Raw genomic sequence first — 19,569 nt, forward strand, 5'->3', positions numbered from 1 at the left:
ATTTTTACTTTAAAAAACAATAAAAAATGTCTCAAACGAAACTCAAACACACAGGATATTTTTTTTTTTAAACACACATAGGATATTCATCTGATGGATTAATTATTTCGTGCGGATGTCGAACGCCGTTGGAAGACCAACCAAAATGTGTCACATCACCCCTTCGCTCGGTACCGGGACTCGGTACCATGGCTCGAGATTGCTGACTTGGCACAATCTAATTGATCTCCGGATGACGTTCTGTGTCCGGCCTCCGCATAGAATAATTTCTCCATCTAACGAGCAGCTAATACAATAAGGACTGCAACACAATTGTTTATAATTCAAGAGTTCAAATAAGTACAGTCACAGTAAGGAACAACAGAAAAAGACATAATATGGAGATCTAGAAATATTTTGAGCTCAAAAGCATCATAGGGAGATAGAAAAGAAAGGCCAGTTATGAAATTCTTTTCTTATTCTGAACAATCAAAGCAGCAAGTAAAAAAAAACAAAGCATGCAAAAGGGGGCTGAACAGGAGTTGCTGGCTTGTAATTTCAGCTCCAGGTTGCTCTAAGTTCAACTAAAATGGATAGGCTGTCTCAAGAACTCTTCCATCTGCTTCGCCCTCGTCTTTATCGACATGTCCAAGACCTTCTGATCGAACTCGATCACCAATCCTCCCAGAATTCTGGGATCAATCTGAAAGATAGGAGATAGGAGATGAGCAATGCAAACAGGTAGTTCCAATGTCAAAATTGCAGCTGATAAAGGCTTAATTGAACAGAGAAATAAACAAGTCAGCCCTACTAAAACTTTTTCACTATAAAAATCAAGTTCAGCACTTCTAAGATCATCTCCAACCAAATTGCCTACCATTGTATGCCATCCGCGAATCGCTGCATTCAAACTCCAAATCTCTTAGCTTAGCTTTGCAGGAAGCGCACGAAATAGGAGAGAGATGGTGACCTTCGCAAAGAAGCGCACGAAAAAAGAAAAATGGAGTTTCATTGGAGATGAACTACCGTATTTTGAAATTTTACAGTATTTTAGATTGGAAAATGGGATTTTCGGTTGGAGATACCCTAAGTATTAAGAATATAAATTAATTCAAGAACACAGTAGTAAGTATGCTGATATTTTGTGGAGCACTCAGTTTAATTTGTATCCCTCATCAGGTATGGTAAGTTGAAGAACGATGGCTGACCTAACCATTAGTGGATATCAACTAATCAACTGTACATGCAAAGTTTTAAGATTTGCCACATATATGAAAATTATCCAAATATCAGCAGACGTTATACCTTGTGGCAGTAGCATCGAACATTAGATGCTATTTGTGACTGCAAAGGTCATCGATGAGCGGGCGATGGAAAAAAAAGTTTGCCATTAGGGGCGTGAATGAGTCAAGTCGAGCTCAAGACACCCCTACCTCGACCTTAATTCTACAAGTTCGGGTCGGCTCACGAGCCAGCTCACTTGTTATGAGAGATAAAATAATTATGATTCAAGTAATTATTACAATAAAATGCTAAAAATAAATTATAAATAATCATTTGATATAAAGAAATGAGATATATTTTTGAAATATTTTCAATAGATTTATAATTAAACACCTGAATTCTAATATATTTTAAGTGTATTTTATATTAATATTATTAAAAAAATACAACTTGCAAGCCAACGAGTCAAGTCAAGACTAGCTCAAAGTTCGGCTCCTGAGCTCATCAAGCTCAGTTCGTTTATCGAGTCAAACTCGAGCGACCTCGTGAGTCGGCCTGATTCACTTAAACCCCTAGTTCTTGTGAATGCGTTCGTCTTGCGATCAGGTTGGTAGGGAAAAGAACTGCTAAAGATGACACCAGACTAAATGGGAGGGTAACAAAGGTAGCATGATGTTGTAGAGTTATTGCTACAGAAGGTGTAATTCGCTCACAACAATAATGAATAAAGCAAAAAGAGCTACTCATAAACCTGCATGATTGTAAAGCCATGGTTTGAAGCATGACAACAAGGTATGCATGTGTAGAGGATGAGTTGGAGCAAGCCTATGAACGATGAAAGCACAAACATGTACAGTAATGTGTGTGAAGCAACTGGTGTTGGCAATTTGCAAGCATGAGATCACAATCTGTAATTAGGGTTGCAATGATGGTGACGAGTGCATACGCAGGGAAGAATGTGCGGGGCAGGAGTGCCAGGGATGTACAACAACAACACCATCAAACCTTTATCCCACTACGTGGGGTCGGCTACATGAATCCTTTTTTTCTCCATGGTTAAGAGTCAAATTCTCATTTAGATCTGATGAAGAAAGGTCATTTCTAATATTTTCTAACCAAGTCTTTTTAGGTCTACCTCTACCCTTAAAATAGGTTAAATATAATACATCTGGTCTCCTAAACGGGTCATCGGGAGTGCCAGGGATGTGCATTTGCATGCAATTCACGCAAAGTGCAGCACTCCTGTATGGAGCATGCAAGTATTCGACAATCACACGAGCAAGACATGTAGGGAGTGAATAAGCATATGGGTTTGCAATAGAGAATATGCAAACAATTGGATTTGTTTTTGTTTTGAACGATATGATTACGAGAAAATGTCTGATATCAAAATTTGATAGAGGGGGAAAAAGAAAATTCCGCATACATGATAGGGAATGATTTTTAGCTTTGATAATTTTCTCAATTTGATTAATTTTTTAACATACAACAATATAAAAAGTACATTTTAGGAATAAAATAAAAAGCGACACCAAAGTGGGATCAAAGTATAATAGTCATTAAAATTAATGTGACATTAGTGATATGATTTTAGTAGAATTTTGACAAATCCTCAAATAGCTTTAGTAAAGTTTAGTTTTAAATATAATATTCTAAGACTTCGTTTGGGACAACTTTCGTACTGCTTTCTAAAACTGTTTTTTAATGTAAAAATTTATAATTCAAGAAATTTTTGTACTAAAAAGCTATTTTATAAAGCAATAAAAAGCTGTCCCTAACGAAGCCAAAGAGTTTCAAGGAAAACACTTGAGTTTCACCCAAAAATTAACGCCTGACTAGCAATGGCCAAGAATTATTTGTTAAAATGTGAAACACAAGAATATACAATTCCTCACTATTCCAGCTCAGCACAAGAAAAAAAAAAGAAGTAAAATCAGTTCTAAATTCTGATCAAAGAAAAACAGATTAATATCAAAATGACTAAAAGAATACCTTTTGCTGAAGTTTAACAGTCTTGCCCGCACCCAAGATATTTTGCAGCGTTTGCTTCAGCTCTTTTTCCTCTTGCTCAGGGAGTGGCTGAAGAAAAAATAGAAGTTAAGCAAATTAAACTTTTACTCAGAAAAGAAGAAGAGGTTATTAATCAGAAGAAAGAGCTATAAAGATTATTATGTGATGAAAATTTATAATCTCAGATGCCAACGTGCATCGATTGGGTTTGCTGTTATAAACAAATGTTGCGGTGCTATTGAGCTAATAGAAAAGCAACATGATCAAAGCAGCAATCAAATACCAGAGAAACCCGAAGTTCCAAGAACTACTTCACCGTGGAGAAATTATTATGTGTGGACGCTGGACGTAATTCTGTGTCCTGAGGCGAATAGAAGCGTGCCACGTCAATCGGTAGACAGCCTCAATACACAACAAAGAGGCGACGTTGCGTGCTCTGATTTGCCTACGGACGGCGTCCGGTGTCCGCACAGAATAATTATCCTTACTAGGGTTGTAAGTGAGCCGAGCCGGCTCGAACTCGACTCGTTAACGAGCTCGCGAACCGAGCTTATCGAGCTCGAGCTCGAGCCTACAATCGAGCTCGTATGATAAACGAGCTCGAGTTCGAGCTCAACCCGACTAGACTCAAAAGCTTATCAAGCTACTCGATATAATTTTATATATTATATTTATAATATTATTTTTGTATATAATAATACACATCACATTCGTTGGTGCTTCTCAAACAAGCTTGATCTCGAGCTCGAGCTTTTCAAACGAGCTCGAGCTTTCGAGTCGAGCTCGAGCTTGATATTTTCTAAACGAGTCGATCTCGAGCCCACTAATCGAGCTCGAGCTTGAGCTCATTAAGGATTAAATGAGCCAGTCTTGATAAGGCAAATACTCGAATCGACTCGACTCGTTTACACCCCTAATCCTTACCATGTGCCCTCCTCGTGCCAAAAAGGACTAGAACTAGTTCAGAATTATTTATCAAGGCTTCCAGCATCAGAAAAGTCTCAAGTATTTTAAATAAAACAAGCCCTTTTGTTATGAACACAGGATCAAGCTGCAAATGTAAATGAAAGTCCTCCAAAGAAGTATGTAAAATGCATGGGGAAGACGGAGAGATCCTCCTGTGAGCATGTCATGCAAACATCCCAATATTTACAACTTAGAAGAGTTAATAATCAATCAGGCTTTCAACTTCGAGTCTCAAGTAAGGAGAACATCATAGAATAATCATTTCCAGAACCTCCATTTACAAACCCTCCCTTGGAAGTACCATTGTGCACTTAAAATAGCTAATTTTCAAATCTCAATAGCTTCAAAAGAATGTGAAACAATCATCATAACCATCTTTTCACTAATAATAACTTCCATAGCAAATGCTGACAGAAATCAAACTGATACTACATAAGTGTATTAATTAGTAAAGCTTTTAAGATCTAGTTCATATAGATTATTGCTTATAGTGACAATTCAGTAACTGGAGTTACCGATATAAATAAAAAAACTACTGCTAATTCTTGGCCTCAGCAATGTAGGATTGCATAAAACTATACCTCCAATCATAAATTATACATCTCTAACAATTCATATTCTTTCCTGATTTCTGCTAAAATTGTTTTGTGAGGAGAGGCTGGCGCGGTTTGCCCTCTTTATTAAGGTGCATATCTACACTAGAAGCAACAGCAAGTACAAATGAATATGAAAAATAAGGATTTAGAAAGCCAACCCCTAATAGTTGGACTAGGATTGATGATGATCTACATAAATATAATGTCCTTTTACTTCTCATAATAGCACTCAAACGTTAATATCTTGATAGAATTAATGAATTACAATTGAGTTCAACAACTATTGGGGAAAAAATGTCTTGTTGTCTCAGAGAGATTAAAAATCAAGGTCAGGCACATATCCCCAACTTCAAACATTCAATAGATTCTGGAAGGCATAAGAAAACATAAGACAGGTTATTTTGCAAAGACACAAAATAAGAATAAGGCCCCATTAGTCAAAACTAGAAACGGGAAAGCCAAAATAACTATGATGAGGACATCGTCAGAGATTTCGACACATGTACCATCAGGAGATGCCGGAGATCGACGGCCACGATCATGAGTTTTATTTTGAGTCATTTTATTTAGTAGTTTATTTTTTTTTTACGATCATGAGTTTTATTTTGAGTCATTTCATATAGTAGTTTATGTTATTTTTAGTTTTTTCCGCTTTTGCCCTTATGTGTATTTGGTCGCTATTGTAGCCCAAGGGGCATTTTAGTCTTTTATTTTCTTTGTCATTTGGAGGCCTATATATGGCTCTTTTCTTATGTACTAGTTAGTTTTTGATGAAATGAAATTTACTACTTGTTCTCTTTGTAAGTTCCTCCCTCCAAGATCTCTTAGTGAGTTCGCCGGAGAAGACTTGATCTCTTTGTGAGTTCTAGCTTTCGTGCTAGCTAATCTTGTGGAAATTCAACGAGAAGACATTTGAGGTTAGTAAATTCGTAGTCGTCAAATCCCCAGAAAATTCCATCTCTTTTTCCCCATTGCCCTTGCCGCCGCCTACTCCAAGCAGCCCTAAGCCGCCGGCCACCTTGCCCCCCCCCCAGCCAAAAAAAAAAAACAGCCACCACCGGCCAGCCTCCCGTCGGCCAGCCCAGCCGCCCCCTTCCTGCCGCCTCCCCACCTTGAATTCCAGCAATTGAATTTTTTATTCCCTTGAATAAACACCTTCCTAATTGGTGCTCATTCATTAACAAGCTCATTAATGAGATTAAAGCCAAATTCAAATTTCAAATTTGAATTCCCTCTCATTTGAAGTTTTGTGAAGTTACTTAAGCCACAATTAAATCTGAAATAAAAAAAAAATCAGATTTAATTCAATTACTTACTTAAACTTGGGCCCCACCTTCATAGCTTCTTAATCTCTCCTCCTATCCTCATATGGCCGGCCCCCTTTATTGTCCTTCTCTCTCTTCCAAATGACATAATTACACCAATAAATCAGCCCAATTTCCTCCCATTGCTGCCCCCCATCAATCCCCCCTTTGGAATTATTTTGAATTCATCAAATTAATTCCCCTCCCCTCTTCCAAAACTGAAATTATTTCAGATTTCAATTTTTGTTTTCTTGGGAGCCTTTCTCTAAGCAAGCATCTCAAGGGCTCAAGAAGAGAGTTCTCCACATCCATGGACGGCCGATCCCGACATCGACCGCGGCTTCGTCTTTGATGATCAAGGAAGAACGTATAAGACGTTGGATGCTCACTAGTCATCCCATGGACTATCCGCCACCGGCTACCACTCCAACGGACTACACTTTGTGCGCCATTTGTCTCCTAGTGGCATCGCTCGGTTGCTCTCAGTCTTCCTCCATTAAAAGTGTCACCAACAAGAGAGTGAGTGAGAGACCCAAGGTGAAAAGTTCTATCTGTTAATTGTGGATTATTGTTTCTCTCCATAACATTACTATCTAATTCTATGTTGTCAATTTGATATTGTCCCATTAATCTAGTTGTAACCACATGCCTTAATTTCGACTTGATAATTTCGAGAACTTAATTTGGGTAAGCATTAATTCTATAACTAGCAAAGCTTTAACAATCTTATATTGAAATCCCCAAGCAGTTCTTGTTTCCATGCATTACGTTTAACATCATCTTGGTATCAGAGCATGGCTAGCATGCTTTACATGTGCTAGATGCATCCTAGGAGTCTAATTTGACTTGTCCTTAGTCATTTGCATGCATAATATCATTCAGATAGTTTTAACTTCTGTTTTCCTTGTGCTGTCCCGAAAATCTGCAGTAGTTACTTCATTTTATATGAGCATATCTCCTTGTTTGAGTGCTGCCATCATCTCCATATCATCTATATTTGTCTAGGCCACTTAGACTATTGAATTAACTTGCTGTCCACTAAATTCCTGCACTGTTTAGTGACATTTAGGTGACATTAAACTTGTGATAACTTGCTGTCCACACCCTAGAGTCCATCTAAATTGCTTAGATAACTTCGTCCCTCATTTAAGTTTGCTGTCCAAACAAAATCTGCACCTTATAGTGTCATTTTAGAAGAGTTTAACTTAGTGTTTAGGTGCTGCCCAAGCCTTAGCAACCTTCCTAAACACCGGGTGACTTAAACCCTTCTAGAAGCTTACTGTCCAGTATTTTTCCTGCACCTTGTAGCAAGTCGAAATGGTATTTTCCCTTTGTAGAGTTTGGTACCTTGCACCCAATCTTCACTAGGTTTCACTTGACACTTTTCAATGGACCCGATAAGACTCCAAAAGAGTTTAGATGACATCGTTAACCTAGTGGGAAATATGACTAGAATTATGACGGAGAAACCCGTTGACTATCCCCACTCTAATTACATGCCCCACTCAGCTTATCACCCGAGACCTGAGCCTAAGCTTCCACGACCTCACTTAGAGTCACAGTACCGTTTACCTACCTTTGATGGTTCCTCAAATCCTCACTACCTTAGGGAATGGGTTAGACAACTAGAGGAATATTTTGAATCATGACATGTCCCTGAGTCCCGTCAGATTAGCATTGCTAAGTCTCACCTTAAAGGTCGAGCTCTTCAATTTTGGACAAGATTGGAAGATCATAAAGAATCTCGCGGTGAGTACCTTACTTGGAAAGACATGAGACGAGAACTTAATTTGAAATACCAGCCCTCTACTAGTGACCGTCATCTAGAGCATCACCCTACCTCCTTTGTTGGGACAAATCATGGACATCACTATAGTCGAAACCAACCATCATTTAGTAACATCAGGGTTGCTGCCCCACCCTGTAGATCTTCACCTAACCTTAATGGCCGATCCTCTATTGGGTATTCTGATAGATCAATCTTTTATGACTCCCCACTAGGACCCACTTCTAGCCATCCCAGTCAACCTTTAGCCTCCCCAGTCCTTGACCTAAAACTGAGTGCATCCATTTCGTGGATGCTAATGATATTAAAGATAACGAAGACTTCTTTGAGGATGGAACAGAAGTGGTTGAATCAGACTCCCAGAATGACTTAAACCCTGAGCTAGGAAAGCTAGAACCTTTAAACGTCGACACCTTAACCCACCCCGATCCTAGTCTCCTCGAGGACAACTCCTTGGATAAAGTCTGCCTGGACGATATTAAGTTGATCTCAAAAGAAACTGATCTGACCTTGAACCCATTTAAATTAAATTCAAAAGATTCTGACTTAATCATATCTCCTGCTGAGATGATTATGAGTAATTCTGATTCAATTTTTGATAATTCTGATGGCAACGCAGATAATTTCGAGTTGGAAGTGAATCAATGGAGACTATCATCTGACTTAAATGAATCGGAACCCATTAATCTTAAGCTTATGACCCTACCTCATCATATTGAGAATATTAGTACAAATTGGGAAGATAGTGATTTGACCCTGAGTGGTTCTGAACCTAATTGGGAAATTGGGCATCCTCGTGTTTTTTTGGAGTCTATTTTAGGAGTTGCCCCTTTAGAATTGCATTTGAAGTAGTGTGATTTTCTTGATTGGATTTATCTCACCACTCCTCATACTGACTTTAATGTTAGAGAGAATCTTAGCCTATACTTTCAGGTCACATTTCTAACTGTTGTACCCAATTCTGTTAGGGATACCCTACCCCATCTCTTGAGTCCCATACCTGCTAGTCACTCTTTGGGCTATCCTACTATGGTAGTAAGTCATGACCCATCGTATTATCATATTCCTGATTCCTACATTATGCCCTCGATATCCTTATCCTTCCCTAGTAAGAATATTCTCTCTCCTAGTTGGATGACTTTGATAGATTACCCTACCTTCGCTAGGAGACTGTCTGTAACCTGAGCTGAAACGCCCTATGGAGATGCCCTTTTAGCTAAGGATGTCTTCATTGCTCCCCCTACACCAGTTCCCTTAGACCGAACACTTTAGACCTCTTCTTTTGTGACTCGTCCACCTGTTATAGCTACGTGTTCATGTGAGTTCGTACGTTGTGTGTGTGTGTTGTAGTCTGTTGTCTTCCTAATTTGTCTATGTTTCAAACTTTAGTTTGTAAGCTCATGAGTCTTGTCATTCATCATACACACCGATTCTCTTGCATCCACATTGGCATATCATCTTCAAGAACTGCGTAAGGATATTAATAAAAAGAATAATCAAAGCAATGCCAGTCATAAACTTACTGCCGATCTCAAGAGACGGTTCAAAGAATTTGATAATAGAGATTTTGTAATGGTTCGGATTTGTCCGGAGCGGTTCCCACAAGGGACCGTTATAAAAGTTATATGCTAGAAGCATTGGACCTTTCAAATAACAGCAAAATTAAGTAGTAATGCTTACGTGGCAGACCTTCTTGAAGGTTCTAACATTAATCCTATGTTAACATCGAAGACCTTGTAACCTTCGAAGGTCCAGAATGTAACCCTCCTATTCCACGAAATAATAAGTCTTGTGTGAACCCACCTGGTGAGAACCCCAGCCTAACTCCACTCCCAAAATTGCCTAATTTATCCAATACAGAGAAGATTGAGACAACACATAGTGATGAACTCAAATTTCCACTAGAGATGATGGTAAACAAAGGTATCTAGTTCAGGGGGAAAAACTAGGAAAAACTAGGTATTTTTTTGTATTGCTCGGTATAGCTCGGTATTGCTCGGTATTGCTCGGTATAACTCGGTATTGGTCTTCACATGATGATATTCTTCGTTAATACCAAATAATAGCTAGCAATACCGAGCAAAAACCGAGTTTTTTAGCGGTGGGAGGACGTATCTCTACGTCAGGTGGGAGGACGCAATAAAAATTCGAACTTATGCTAATATTTGTAGACAACAATAAAATGGGGTCAGTTACATGAATCATTTTTCTCCATTATGTCCTGTTAAGAGTCAAATTCTCAATTAAATCTAATAAAAAAATCATTTCTAATATTTTCTAACCAAGTCTTTTTAGGTTTACCTCTATCTTTCTTAACAATAAGTCAAATCTAATATATCTATTCTCCTAACCGAATCATCAAAAGGCCGGCGTTTTATGCCACGAGAGCTACTCCAACTTTTTTCACATATATACTTGTTTTGGATTCTGTCTCTACGAGTGAAGCCACTCATCCACCTGAGCATCTTCAACTCTGCAACACTTAACTTAATTTTATGCTTCTCTTTTAATAGCCAACATTCTATACCATAAAGCATTGTAGATCTCACCACCATCTTATAAAATTTTCTCTTAAGTTTAAGAGGTACTTTTTTATCACACAACAAGCCTGATGCATTCATCCACTTCAACCATCCAATTTGAATTCTGCTAATAATATCCCCATCTATTTCACTTTGAACAATAGACTCGATATATCTAAAAATGTGTACTCTTATTAATGAATTGAGTGCTCAAAGTCACAATCCCCCAACTAGATCTATTACAACTAAAATTACACTCCATGTATTTGATTTTAGATCTGCTCAAATGAAAACATTTAGACTCTAAAGTTGACCTCCATAATTCAAGTTTACTTAAAAAAAAACATATACCAAGATACATCATCTAGCAAATGTCTAGTAGAACAACCATGACTAACGCAAAAAGATATGAGCTTAAAGTTAATCCTTGATGTAATCAAACTGAAATAGGAAAATACTTTGTTAAACCACCTTGTCTTTGAACACAAGCAATAGCTCTTGCATACATATCCTTAATGACTTGAATATAAGTATTATTAACCTCTTTCTTTTCTAAAACTCTCCATAGCACTTCTACTTAAACTTTATCATAAGCTTTCTCCAAATCAATAAATATCATATGTCTCCAAAATATTTAAAATATAAAAAAACTAAGTGATCTGGTAATATATAATAGAAGGTAAAAGATGGACTAATGAGGTAAATAGAAATAACTAATGTAAAGGACTTCAGAAAGAAAAGTAAGTTGACCAAACAACTTGGATAGAAATTATAAAACTCACAAGAAAAACACTAAGATTGGATAGAGAAAGAAGATTCTTAAAACCAACATCTGGAATAAGGCTTAATGATGATGATAATAATAGATAACGTCTGCTCGATAAATCTGGTTTAGAAATATAGGAGAAAAACAAAAACTCCAAGAGAACTCCTTGAGGATGTCAAAAATTCCTCAAATTATGAAACATGCTAAATCAACTAAAAAAGAACTTTAAAAAATTGAAACTCTATTTTTAATTAATTCTCATTCTGAATATGATAATTGATGTTGTGATTTTGCATTCGAATGCAACATAAAATTTTAAACATATAAACAATATGTATGTATGTGTCCAACAATGTGGGTTGTCAGATTCACATCCTATTTTTCAAGAATTACCGTATAACCTTATCATAATTGAATTGCATCCAAAATTTTTGTACCATAATTGAAAACCAAATTGTTGGATTGTAAACGTACAACAATGATAGAACAAAATGAAAATAGAAAGTAAACTAGGATGTCAAAACAGATTTTGCAATGACATGTAACAGTGCTGAAAGATATTGAAATTTTCAGAGTGATTTCCAGGTACTAGAACATCAGATTTTTTTCACAATAAGCTAGTGCCAAAATCGCCTAGTCTGCACGGGTCTGCAACATGCTTGACAGAAAAGTATAGCCATTTGTGCAAGCATTTTCAAGCATTTATGCAATGCCAACAACAAATGCAAGGAATCTGACATAATATTCAGATTTTTTAATGCTCTGTTTACTGGTTTAATAAACATAAAGAAATAAATCTAGTGTACAAGTTGAAAAAAGACGTTAGGGTTTTGAATATACTGGCAAAATTTAACAACAAATTACATACTATATACTTAATAGCTGAGCAATAAACTCCACACTAATCATTCAGAAGTAACATGGGAGGAAGAACTTACAATCACTGAAGTTACAATGACTTTAACTTCTCCTCTGTGTGCCATAGTCAAATCAACGAATCTTTGAGCAATGCGCTCTAAATACTTCAGCCTCCCATTCTCAGCCAAGACAACTTCAACATATAGACACAAAAAAGCAGTTTAAGCACCTTTACTAAAATTTGGAGCCAACTTCATCTTGTAAAATCTAATCTCATCAATGAGTTCAATCAACAGAAAACATGCTCAAAGGATGTTCTCACTAAGCTGATCAACAGAACCAAAAAAACACATTTCTTTGAAATTCAAAGGTAACTAAAACAGACAAAAAAGGAAAAATATGCTAAAAAAGGTCCATCAAAGTATCAAATACGCTACAAGAACATGGTTGTGGGGGGCGCGATGTCAAGAAGAATTCACATTTTCTATGACTAAAGCACCATTTACCCTGATGCTTATCATTTCTACCACGTCAGTCAGAACCACTTTATCCTGGTCCATAAAAGGAGCTCTAAAAGGTAATAAGTCTTGAATAGTGAAAAAAGGCCCCGAAAAATAAAGTATCAAATACACTACAAGTCTTGAATAGTGAAAAAAGGAGGGGTGATGTGAAGAAGAATCCACACTTTCTATGAGTAAAGCATCACTTACCCCTGATGCTTATCATTTCTAACACTTTAGCCGGAACCACTTTATCCTAGTCCATAAAAGGGGCTCTAAAAGGTAGCAAGTTTTGAATAGTGAGAAAAGTCCCTGAAAAAAAAAGTATCAAATACACTACAAGGACCAAGTTGTTAGGATGGTTGATATGACAAAGAATCCACATATAACTAAACAACCTTCATAAATTGCTCCAGATACTTGTTATTTTAGCCACTTCGTCAGAACCACTTTATATAGGCTTCCTATTCCATAAATGGAGCCCTAAAAGGTAGCAAGTCATGAAAAGTGAAGAAGGATAAATAAATTGTGTTTGAAATATGTTGGTCCGTGTAAGGAGCATTTAGTGGAAGAGTTAAAACACAGTAGCATAATAATTGTTCCAATTTTACTTGCAAGTATATTAATAGCTTATTCAACAATGTCCTAATCTTACAATGTTGATTGATAAATATAAAAGTCAACAGTGTATTGAAAAAGATAAGGTTAAAGCACAAAATGGGAGTCAAATAAAAAAAGCATATGTATATTGATTTCTATATCCAAACTACAAAAGTAATTTACCACAGAAGAAAAATGTATAATGCAGATTGATAGAAATATGCAAAACATGATAAATTATAACACATTCCTGATTACATGCAGTAACAACTCATGCCTAATAACAACAAAAACAATACATCAAAATGAGCAAGTGAACATAGAGGATCACAAAAAACTTCCAAGGTAGCTCCCACAAAACATAAAATAAATGAGTCAAGCAATGCATATTAATATTATAGTATATGGACTACTTAACTATCTTTTGTAAAGTGTTTAACAAGCCCATGATGCAATCTATTTATATGTCTTACCCAAGAAATTTTTGGTGACATCAGTAAAACCAGCCTCAGAAAAAATTTCAGTCACAGCTTTTACTCTGGTTTCCCTAGGTATTGATAGATCCTTAATGAAGTTTGAGAACAAAGGGCTCCTCTTGGAAGCTTCGACAACATCAAGTACCTCAGATTCAACCTTGTCTAATAGGTTGGCTTTGGCAGCTGTAAGGAACAAAGCAGATGCGTAGTTTCCAGTACCCCCAAAGAGAGACAGGGGCAGCTGCAAATGCATCAAAACAATTTTTAAAAAAATCAAACCAGAACAATAACACCAATAAATTTCAGAAGTTAACGTCCAAAGAATAACATCAAAGGTTGTTTCATAAGGTGCTTCAAACTGGAAATATCAGCAGCTAAGCCAATTTCAAAAGTAAAATGCAGGCCTTTTTTAAAATTTGACCCCAAATTAATTTGCATTTGCAATCTTGACTCAGCACATAACTAACTAATGAATCGAGTTTTAGATCTAGAACTGATCAATGATTATGACAATTTGATTAGCATTACCACGGACTACTTATTACATAAAGATAATCAATTTATCATAAATTTATCATAATCAAATCTTATATAATTATTATAAAAAAACAAAATAATTTAGGGTATGTCCCTTTAATTATATTTTAAACCAATAAATTACATAGACAAGACAATACAGGTAATAATTTTTTAAACATAATGTTTTCCTTAAATTGAAGAAATTTTATTTTGAAAATATACCTACATATCCTTTAAAGAAGCTTTTTTCAAAGCTATAAAACTACTTCAAATTAATAATATTATTAAAATTTAATAAGTTAATATGATAATCCTTAGCTTAATTAAAGCAAGGCTACTCTTAGTGGTCTTGTCTTTTATCATATGAGATAAATCCTGAGGCCACGCTGACTTACTCATACACTAAGTGTTGCGATAGGCACAATTATAAATATTTGCTAGTCCAGGTTTGGATACAGTTAAGATTTTTACCATGCAACTGTTGTGGTGTCCTATATTTTGTGTTGGCTACATACTTTATGTTTTGCTTTGTGTTTTTGCACAAAAAGGTAAAAATATCATTTTCTATAATTGTTACAATAAAGCCCAAAAGGGACAAAATAAAAATAAATATGAACTATTTTTCTACAGGTACTTGCTAGCTTAGGTCCCTTAGTAAAATTATGACCTAAGATATATACCGTTTGAAACAAAGATGTGTATTAGCAAAATTATGTTTGCTTGTACTAATCATATATTTTTGTAGATGCCGCTTTGTACCCTTTGTATATATGCTTTTAGCCTAGGAAATCCATGTACTTGAACTAAATATAAGCATAAGTGTGATTGTACAGCTTTCTTAATGATGTACCCATCCCGAATACCATCTTTAAACTTAAAATCAAAGGAGGAAACGATCAAGAGTAACATGACTCGTGGTTTATACTTTAAACCATATTTTGGCATTCATGTATAGACTTAGGACAAGGTTGTGTGTATGTAGAGCACAACTACTTCAGTTTTTTTTTAGGTGTATTGCATTACCCAATGGCAACCGATCTTTCTTTATCAATTATTCTTTTATTTGGGATCATTTACCGCACCAGTGTGATTGTATAGCTTCCTTAATGAAGTGTTGTTTGCATGAAAACCATCATCAAATGCTAAGCTCTGAGAGCATAATGTGTTTTTTACAAAGCTAATCAAATTGATAAGCAACAACAAAACAATCATATGCAAAACCAATCTTCATTAAAAATAAATTGCTATTGCATGATACTTAAGCATTTTTTTTGTTTGCAAATAAATGAACATTATCACCTTGCATTTACGTGGATATATAAGTCAAAAATGATGCTTCTTATACCTTTTCACAATGGAAAATTAATTATCAGCATGAATCAGGGTTGATTCACAAAAGCATATACATCCTAATCTATTAAGCATTTTAGCCGATTCTCCCCACTTAAAGGCAGGTAAATTTGCATCATTCATGGCTCGTTAAGTATACTTGCTCCATTATGCTCACATAACTTCATAATTTAATTGAACTTACTTAGGTAGCAGCCTACAATGATTTAGATAGTTTAGCGGCAGCAAAGATCCATAAAGGATTATAGGCCGAGCAATTTTGCTTGCATAGTCAAGTTGTCTCTATCTTATTTTCATAAGTTTTTCATTATACTTCTAATAATTGTAAGCCATATACTCCTTCCAGATCTATCGAGTAGAAATATTTATCTAGGAATATGTGTTTCGTTCCTTGATTTGAGAACATGAGACTCCAAACAATGTAATTCATGGTTCCTGACAAAGCACTTAAGGGATAGAATGGGTTGACTACCTTTATGAATAAGTAACTTTTAAGCCTGAAGACCAAGATGATGAATCCATAAAATCTTAATTAGGTCATATATACCTTTCCCTGATTCCTCACTTGTACATGTTACCACATTTGAGCTCATTCATTCTTTTCATGGACCACTTGATAATTATCTTGTAGGATTTCCTCTAAAGAGACATTATCTTTTGCTTGGATACAGTAATTTACCCTCTACCTCATGGTTTAACTCTTGCTTTGAAGTATGGAATTATCCTATTAAAATAGTGACACTTAGAACATGTTTTGCAAAAATTGTAAATCCAAATGCATATGAAGTTGATTTTCTTTTAACATTCATATTGACTATACTGTTATTGGTAAGTGAGCCGAGTCGACTCACAAGCTGGCTCGAACTAGAATTGTTAATGGGCACACGAGCCAAGCTTCTCTGGCCATAAATTTAAGCTCGAACCTCTATTTGAGCACATATAGTATATGAGCTCAAGCTTGTGCTCAGCCTGGCTCGGCTCGTAAGCTTGTCAAGCCACTCATTTAAATCAAAATATATTACAAAATTAATTTCAGAATAGTATAATAAAGCAAATATTAAATATTTGTAATTATTTCTTAAGTCAAGCTAGAACTTTTCAAACGAGCTCAAGTAATCAAGTTGAGCTTGAGCACAACAATTTTTGAATGAGCCATTTTGAGCTCAGTAAATGAGCTCAAATCAAGTTCGAGCTTAGCTCGATTAAGCATATACTCGACTCATTACACCCCTAGTCATTAGTCTTAAATGTAGTAGGTGCAATATATAGAATTTTATTGCTTTGGAAAAAAAAACATAAACTAAAATTTTATTTAAAAACTAATGCAAGTGCAAAAGCATAATCAAGCATTTGAATGTGATGAGTGATATCTCTTTCTTCATATTAGGTAGCAAACCATATCTAAATCTTGAGCGTGTGGTTTTTTATCATCCATGATCTCAAAACACAATAATTTTTTTTCAATTTTGTTCATGAACTCAGTAACATTTTAGTTTGTTGCTTTAGTAAACTATATTCAACAAGCAAACTATCATGATATTATAAACGAAAATGTTTTTTTCATTATAATCCAAGTTGTAGGTTCTATGCAAATCTCTCTCTTTGTCTCTCAATAGTTATCAAATAAAATTTAACATGATTAATTAATTTCATTCTTGTAAATCACACTTATATTTCATTAGATATAGTTTTTCATTCAAAAAACTATCTACATCAACTAGTCAGTAAAAATTTTACGATTGATCCACCATAGATAGTCGTTTCAACTTTAACTTTTCAAGTTAAGTCATCATCAAGTTAAAAAAATGTTAACATCAATTATTTTTATATGAATTATTGTTAAAAAAACTCTAAATTACTCCTAATTTTGATTACATTTCTCCTACCATAACTAACATTCAAATAAATTGGTCACTTGCTGATACTGGAATACAATGCACGTTCGAACTTAATTGGCTTCCAAATTATCTTTTTTTTTTTTAGACAGACAAATGTTATTATGTATTTGAATTTTCTTGTTCAAAAGCTCAATCAATTGATTTTGCAATGTTGTTAAAGTTCCCCCTCTTTCACCATCTACTAACAACCCCAGTAATTAGCCACAATTTTAAGGGACATGTCGCCACAAAATAAATGTCTAATACAAATTTAATGTAATACGACTCAATAAAAGTGTTTCTTAATGCAACTAATATGATGTGTTGCATGCTTTTATACAGAGAAATTTGAGGATGCATGTATCAAAAGTTATCAATCAATACAATAACTCATTTTTTAAATGAAAATGGGAATTAATAATTTTGAACACAATTGATAATGAAACCATCGTAAATATATGAGAATTTAAACATAACTTTGAAAACAAATAAAAATAGCAAGCAAATGAATTAATTTTCACAAAATAACTTTTCGAGATATTATTTTTCACCAAAATTAAGAGCAATAAATAGTTAGTAGAAAATTACGTAGAACCAATCAACAAGGGTCGAAATTACCAAAGTAAGAAGACACTAGGCCTGGCATCGGTACAAACAAAAAACTTCCCGAAAATTAGGCATTTTTACTTGTACCGCACTCTAAAGAAAAATACATAAACTTGCACTTACAATATTGAAGCTAGAGATAGGAACTCTATTCAAGCCAAAAAGGAAATTCATGCATTGGTCCAATATTTATAGATACTCATAAAATGGTGTGACCAATCTCGATATAAGTTCAAATCCAATTTAATTTTAAGTTCTTCAAAGCAACTAATTATTAATTTAGTTTAATTTAGCCACCAACATCACACCAATCTCATATCCAAAAGCAATAAGGCTGCAATATCAATTACATCATGCAATAAAGCTGCATTAAAGGACATCCTCAGTCGAGCTCTAAAGGACCCATAATAGTGCGGACATTGCATCCCTTGGAGATGAGATTCAAAACCCACACATATTTTTAAATGATTCCAAAACCACCAATCAAACAATAGTTGTCTCGCATCAAATTGCTCGGCTTGGAAATTTTAAATATGACAATTTGAACTTAACACTCCAAACAACATGAAGATATAATGCATATCACCATAACATCCTCTTTCAGAATTAACCTAACTATATCAATAATGAAATTATGCCAAGAAAATAAAATAAAATATTTCACAATCAATACAGCCCTTCTCAGCCATCAATAATCGTATATCCTTGACAAAGAATAACACCAAGTTTAATTGCACATAATTAAATAATTAATGCTTTGTGATGCTTTAGAGGAGAATAAACAAGAATAGTTCCATCAATTAATCAATAGGCTGCGGCATTAACAGAGGAGTGAAAGATCTCCATTACCTTGATACTTGCTTCACTCTCGTTTGCCTTGGTCGCAAAGCACCTCAAATGCTGCATCCAAAACAAACAAAGAATCTTACATGAATGGTCCAAAACGCAGAAATTCCTAATAAAAATGAAAAGACAATCATGGCCTATATATGGAACGATATTCATTCAAATTGTCCAAAAAATCAAATACATCAACTAATTTATTCAAATAAGCGCAAACCAACAGCGGTAAAACTGGAATTGATCCCTGAAAGCGAGTCAGGTATAGGGCATACCTCAGATGCGGCAAGTTTAGGGCTTGCAAAGCTTGGATCGGCAATCGATCGCTGGGAGAGGGCAGCTCCTGTCCTCAGTAGGCTGCGGAACAAGGGAAAGCCGGATCTAAGACGCCCGGATAATGCCATCGGAAGCCCTAAAGTTCTGATATTTCGCAGGCAGCAGAGCGGCACAGTCGACCAAGAAGCCTATAAACCTATCAAAACAAAAACTTGGAATCTGCTGATGCGTCGCGAGGAGGGAGAGGGAGCTGTAGAACTGTCTGGTCGTTTGAGCATGACTCGAGTTTGAGTTCAAACCCAACCTATGGAAGAGAGTAACAATGCTCTGATCGGACGTAGAGCTACGTTCGGTCATCAATAATATGTGGTCATGTGCTCTTGCTTTTTACCGCGTGACCCGACGACTTGATCTGGACCGGAATCCGGGAATGCTATGTTCGCGTATTGCGAGGTATTACACGGCATTTGCTCGGTATTGCTTGACAATAACGAGAAATACCGCTCTGCGAAGA

General features: G+C 35.6%; 1 protein-coding gene across 1 annotated transcript; it reads right to left on the reverse strand.

Moving 5' to 3' along the window:
* Positions 1-297: 297 nt before the first annotated feature.
* LOC110096530 (ATP synthase subunit O, mitochondrial) lies at positions 298-19,332 on the reverse strand. Its single transcript, XM_020822539.2, has 6 exons — positions 19,055-19,332; positions 18,789-18,839; positions 13,585-13,828; positions 12,092-12,204; positions 3,196-3,282; positions 298-682 (listed from the first exon to the last, which is right to left on the reverse strand). The coding sequence occupies exons 1-6, from the start codon at positions 19,181-19,183 to the stop codon at positions 560-562; spliced, it is 747 nt and encodes a 248-aa protein (XP_020678198.1). The 5' UTR covers positions 19,184-19,332; the 3' UTR covers positions 298-559.
* Between the last annotated feature and the right edge of the window lie 237 nt (positions 19,333-19,569).

This window comes from Dendrobium catenatum, unplaced genomic scaffold (genome assembly GCF_001605985.2).
Source record: "Dendrobium catenatum unplaced genomic scaffold, ASM160598v2 fragScaff_scaffold_81, whole genome shotgun sequence".
Taxonomy (NCBI): Eukaryota; Viridiplantae; Streptophyta; class Magnoliopsida; order Asparagales; family Orchidaceae; genus Dendrobium; species Dendrobium catenatum.

Coding starts and splice junctions, on each gene's coding strand:
- LOC110096530 (XM_020822539.2), bottom strand. CDS start 19,183: ATGGCATTATCCGGGCGTCTTAGATCCGGCTTTCCCTTGTTCCGCAGC. Junction 12,205..13,584: donor TGTCACCAAAAATTTCTTGG/GTAAGACATATA, acceptor TATATGTTGAAG/TTGTCTTGGCTGAGAATGGG. Junction 683..3,195: donor CTGTTAAACTTCAGCAAAAG/GTATTCTTTTAG, acceptor CCTATCTTTCAG/ATTGATCCCAGAATTCTGGG.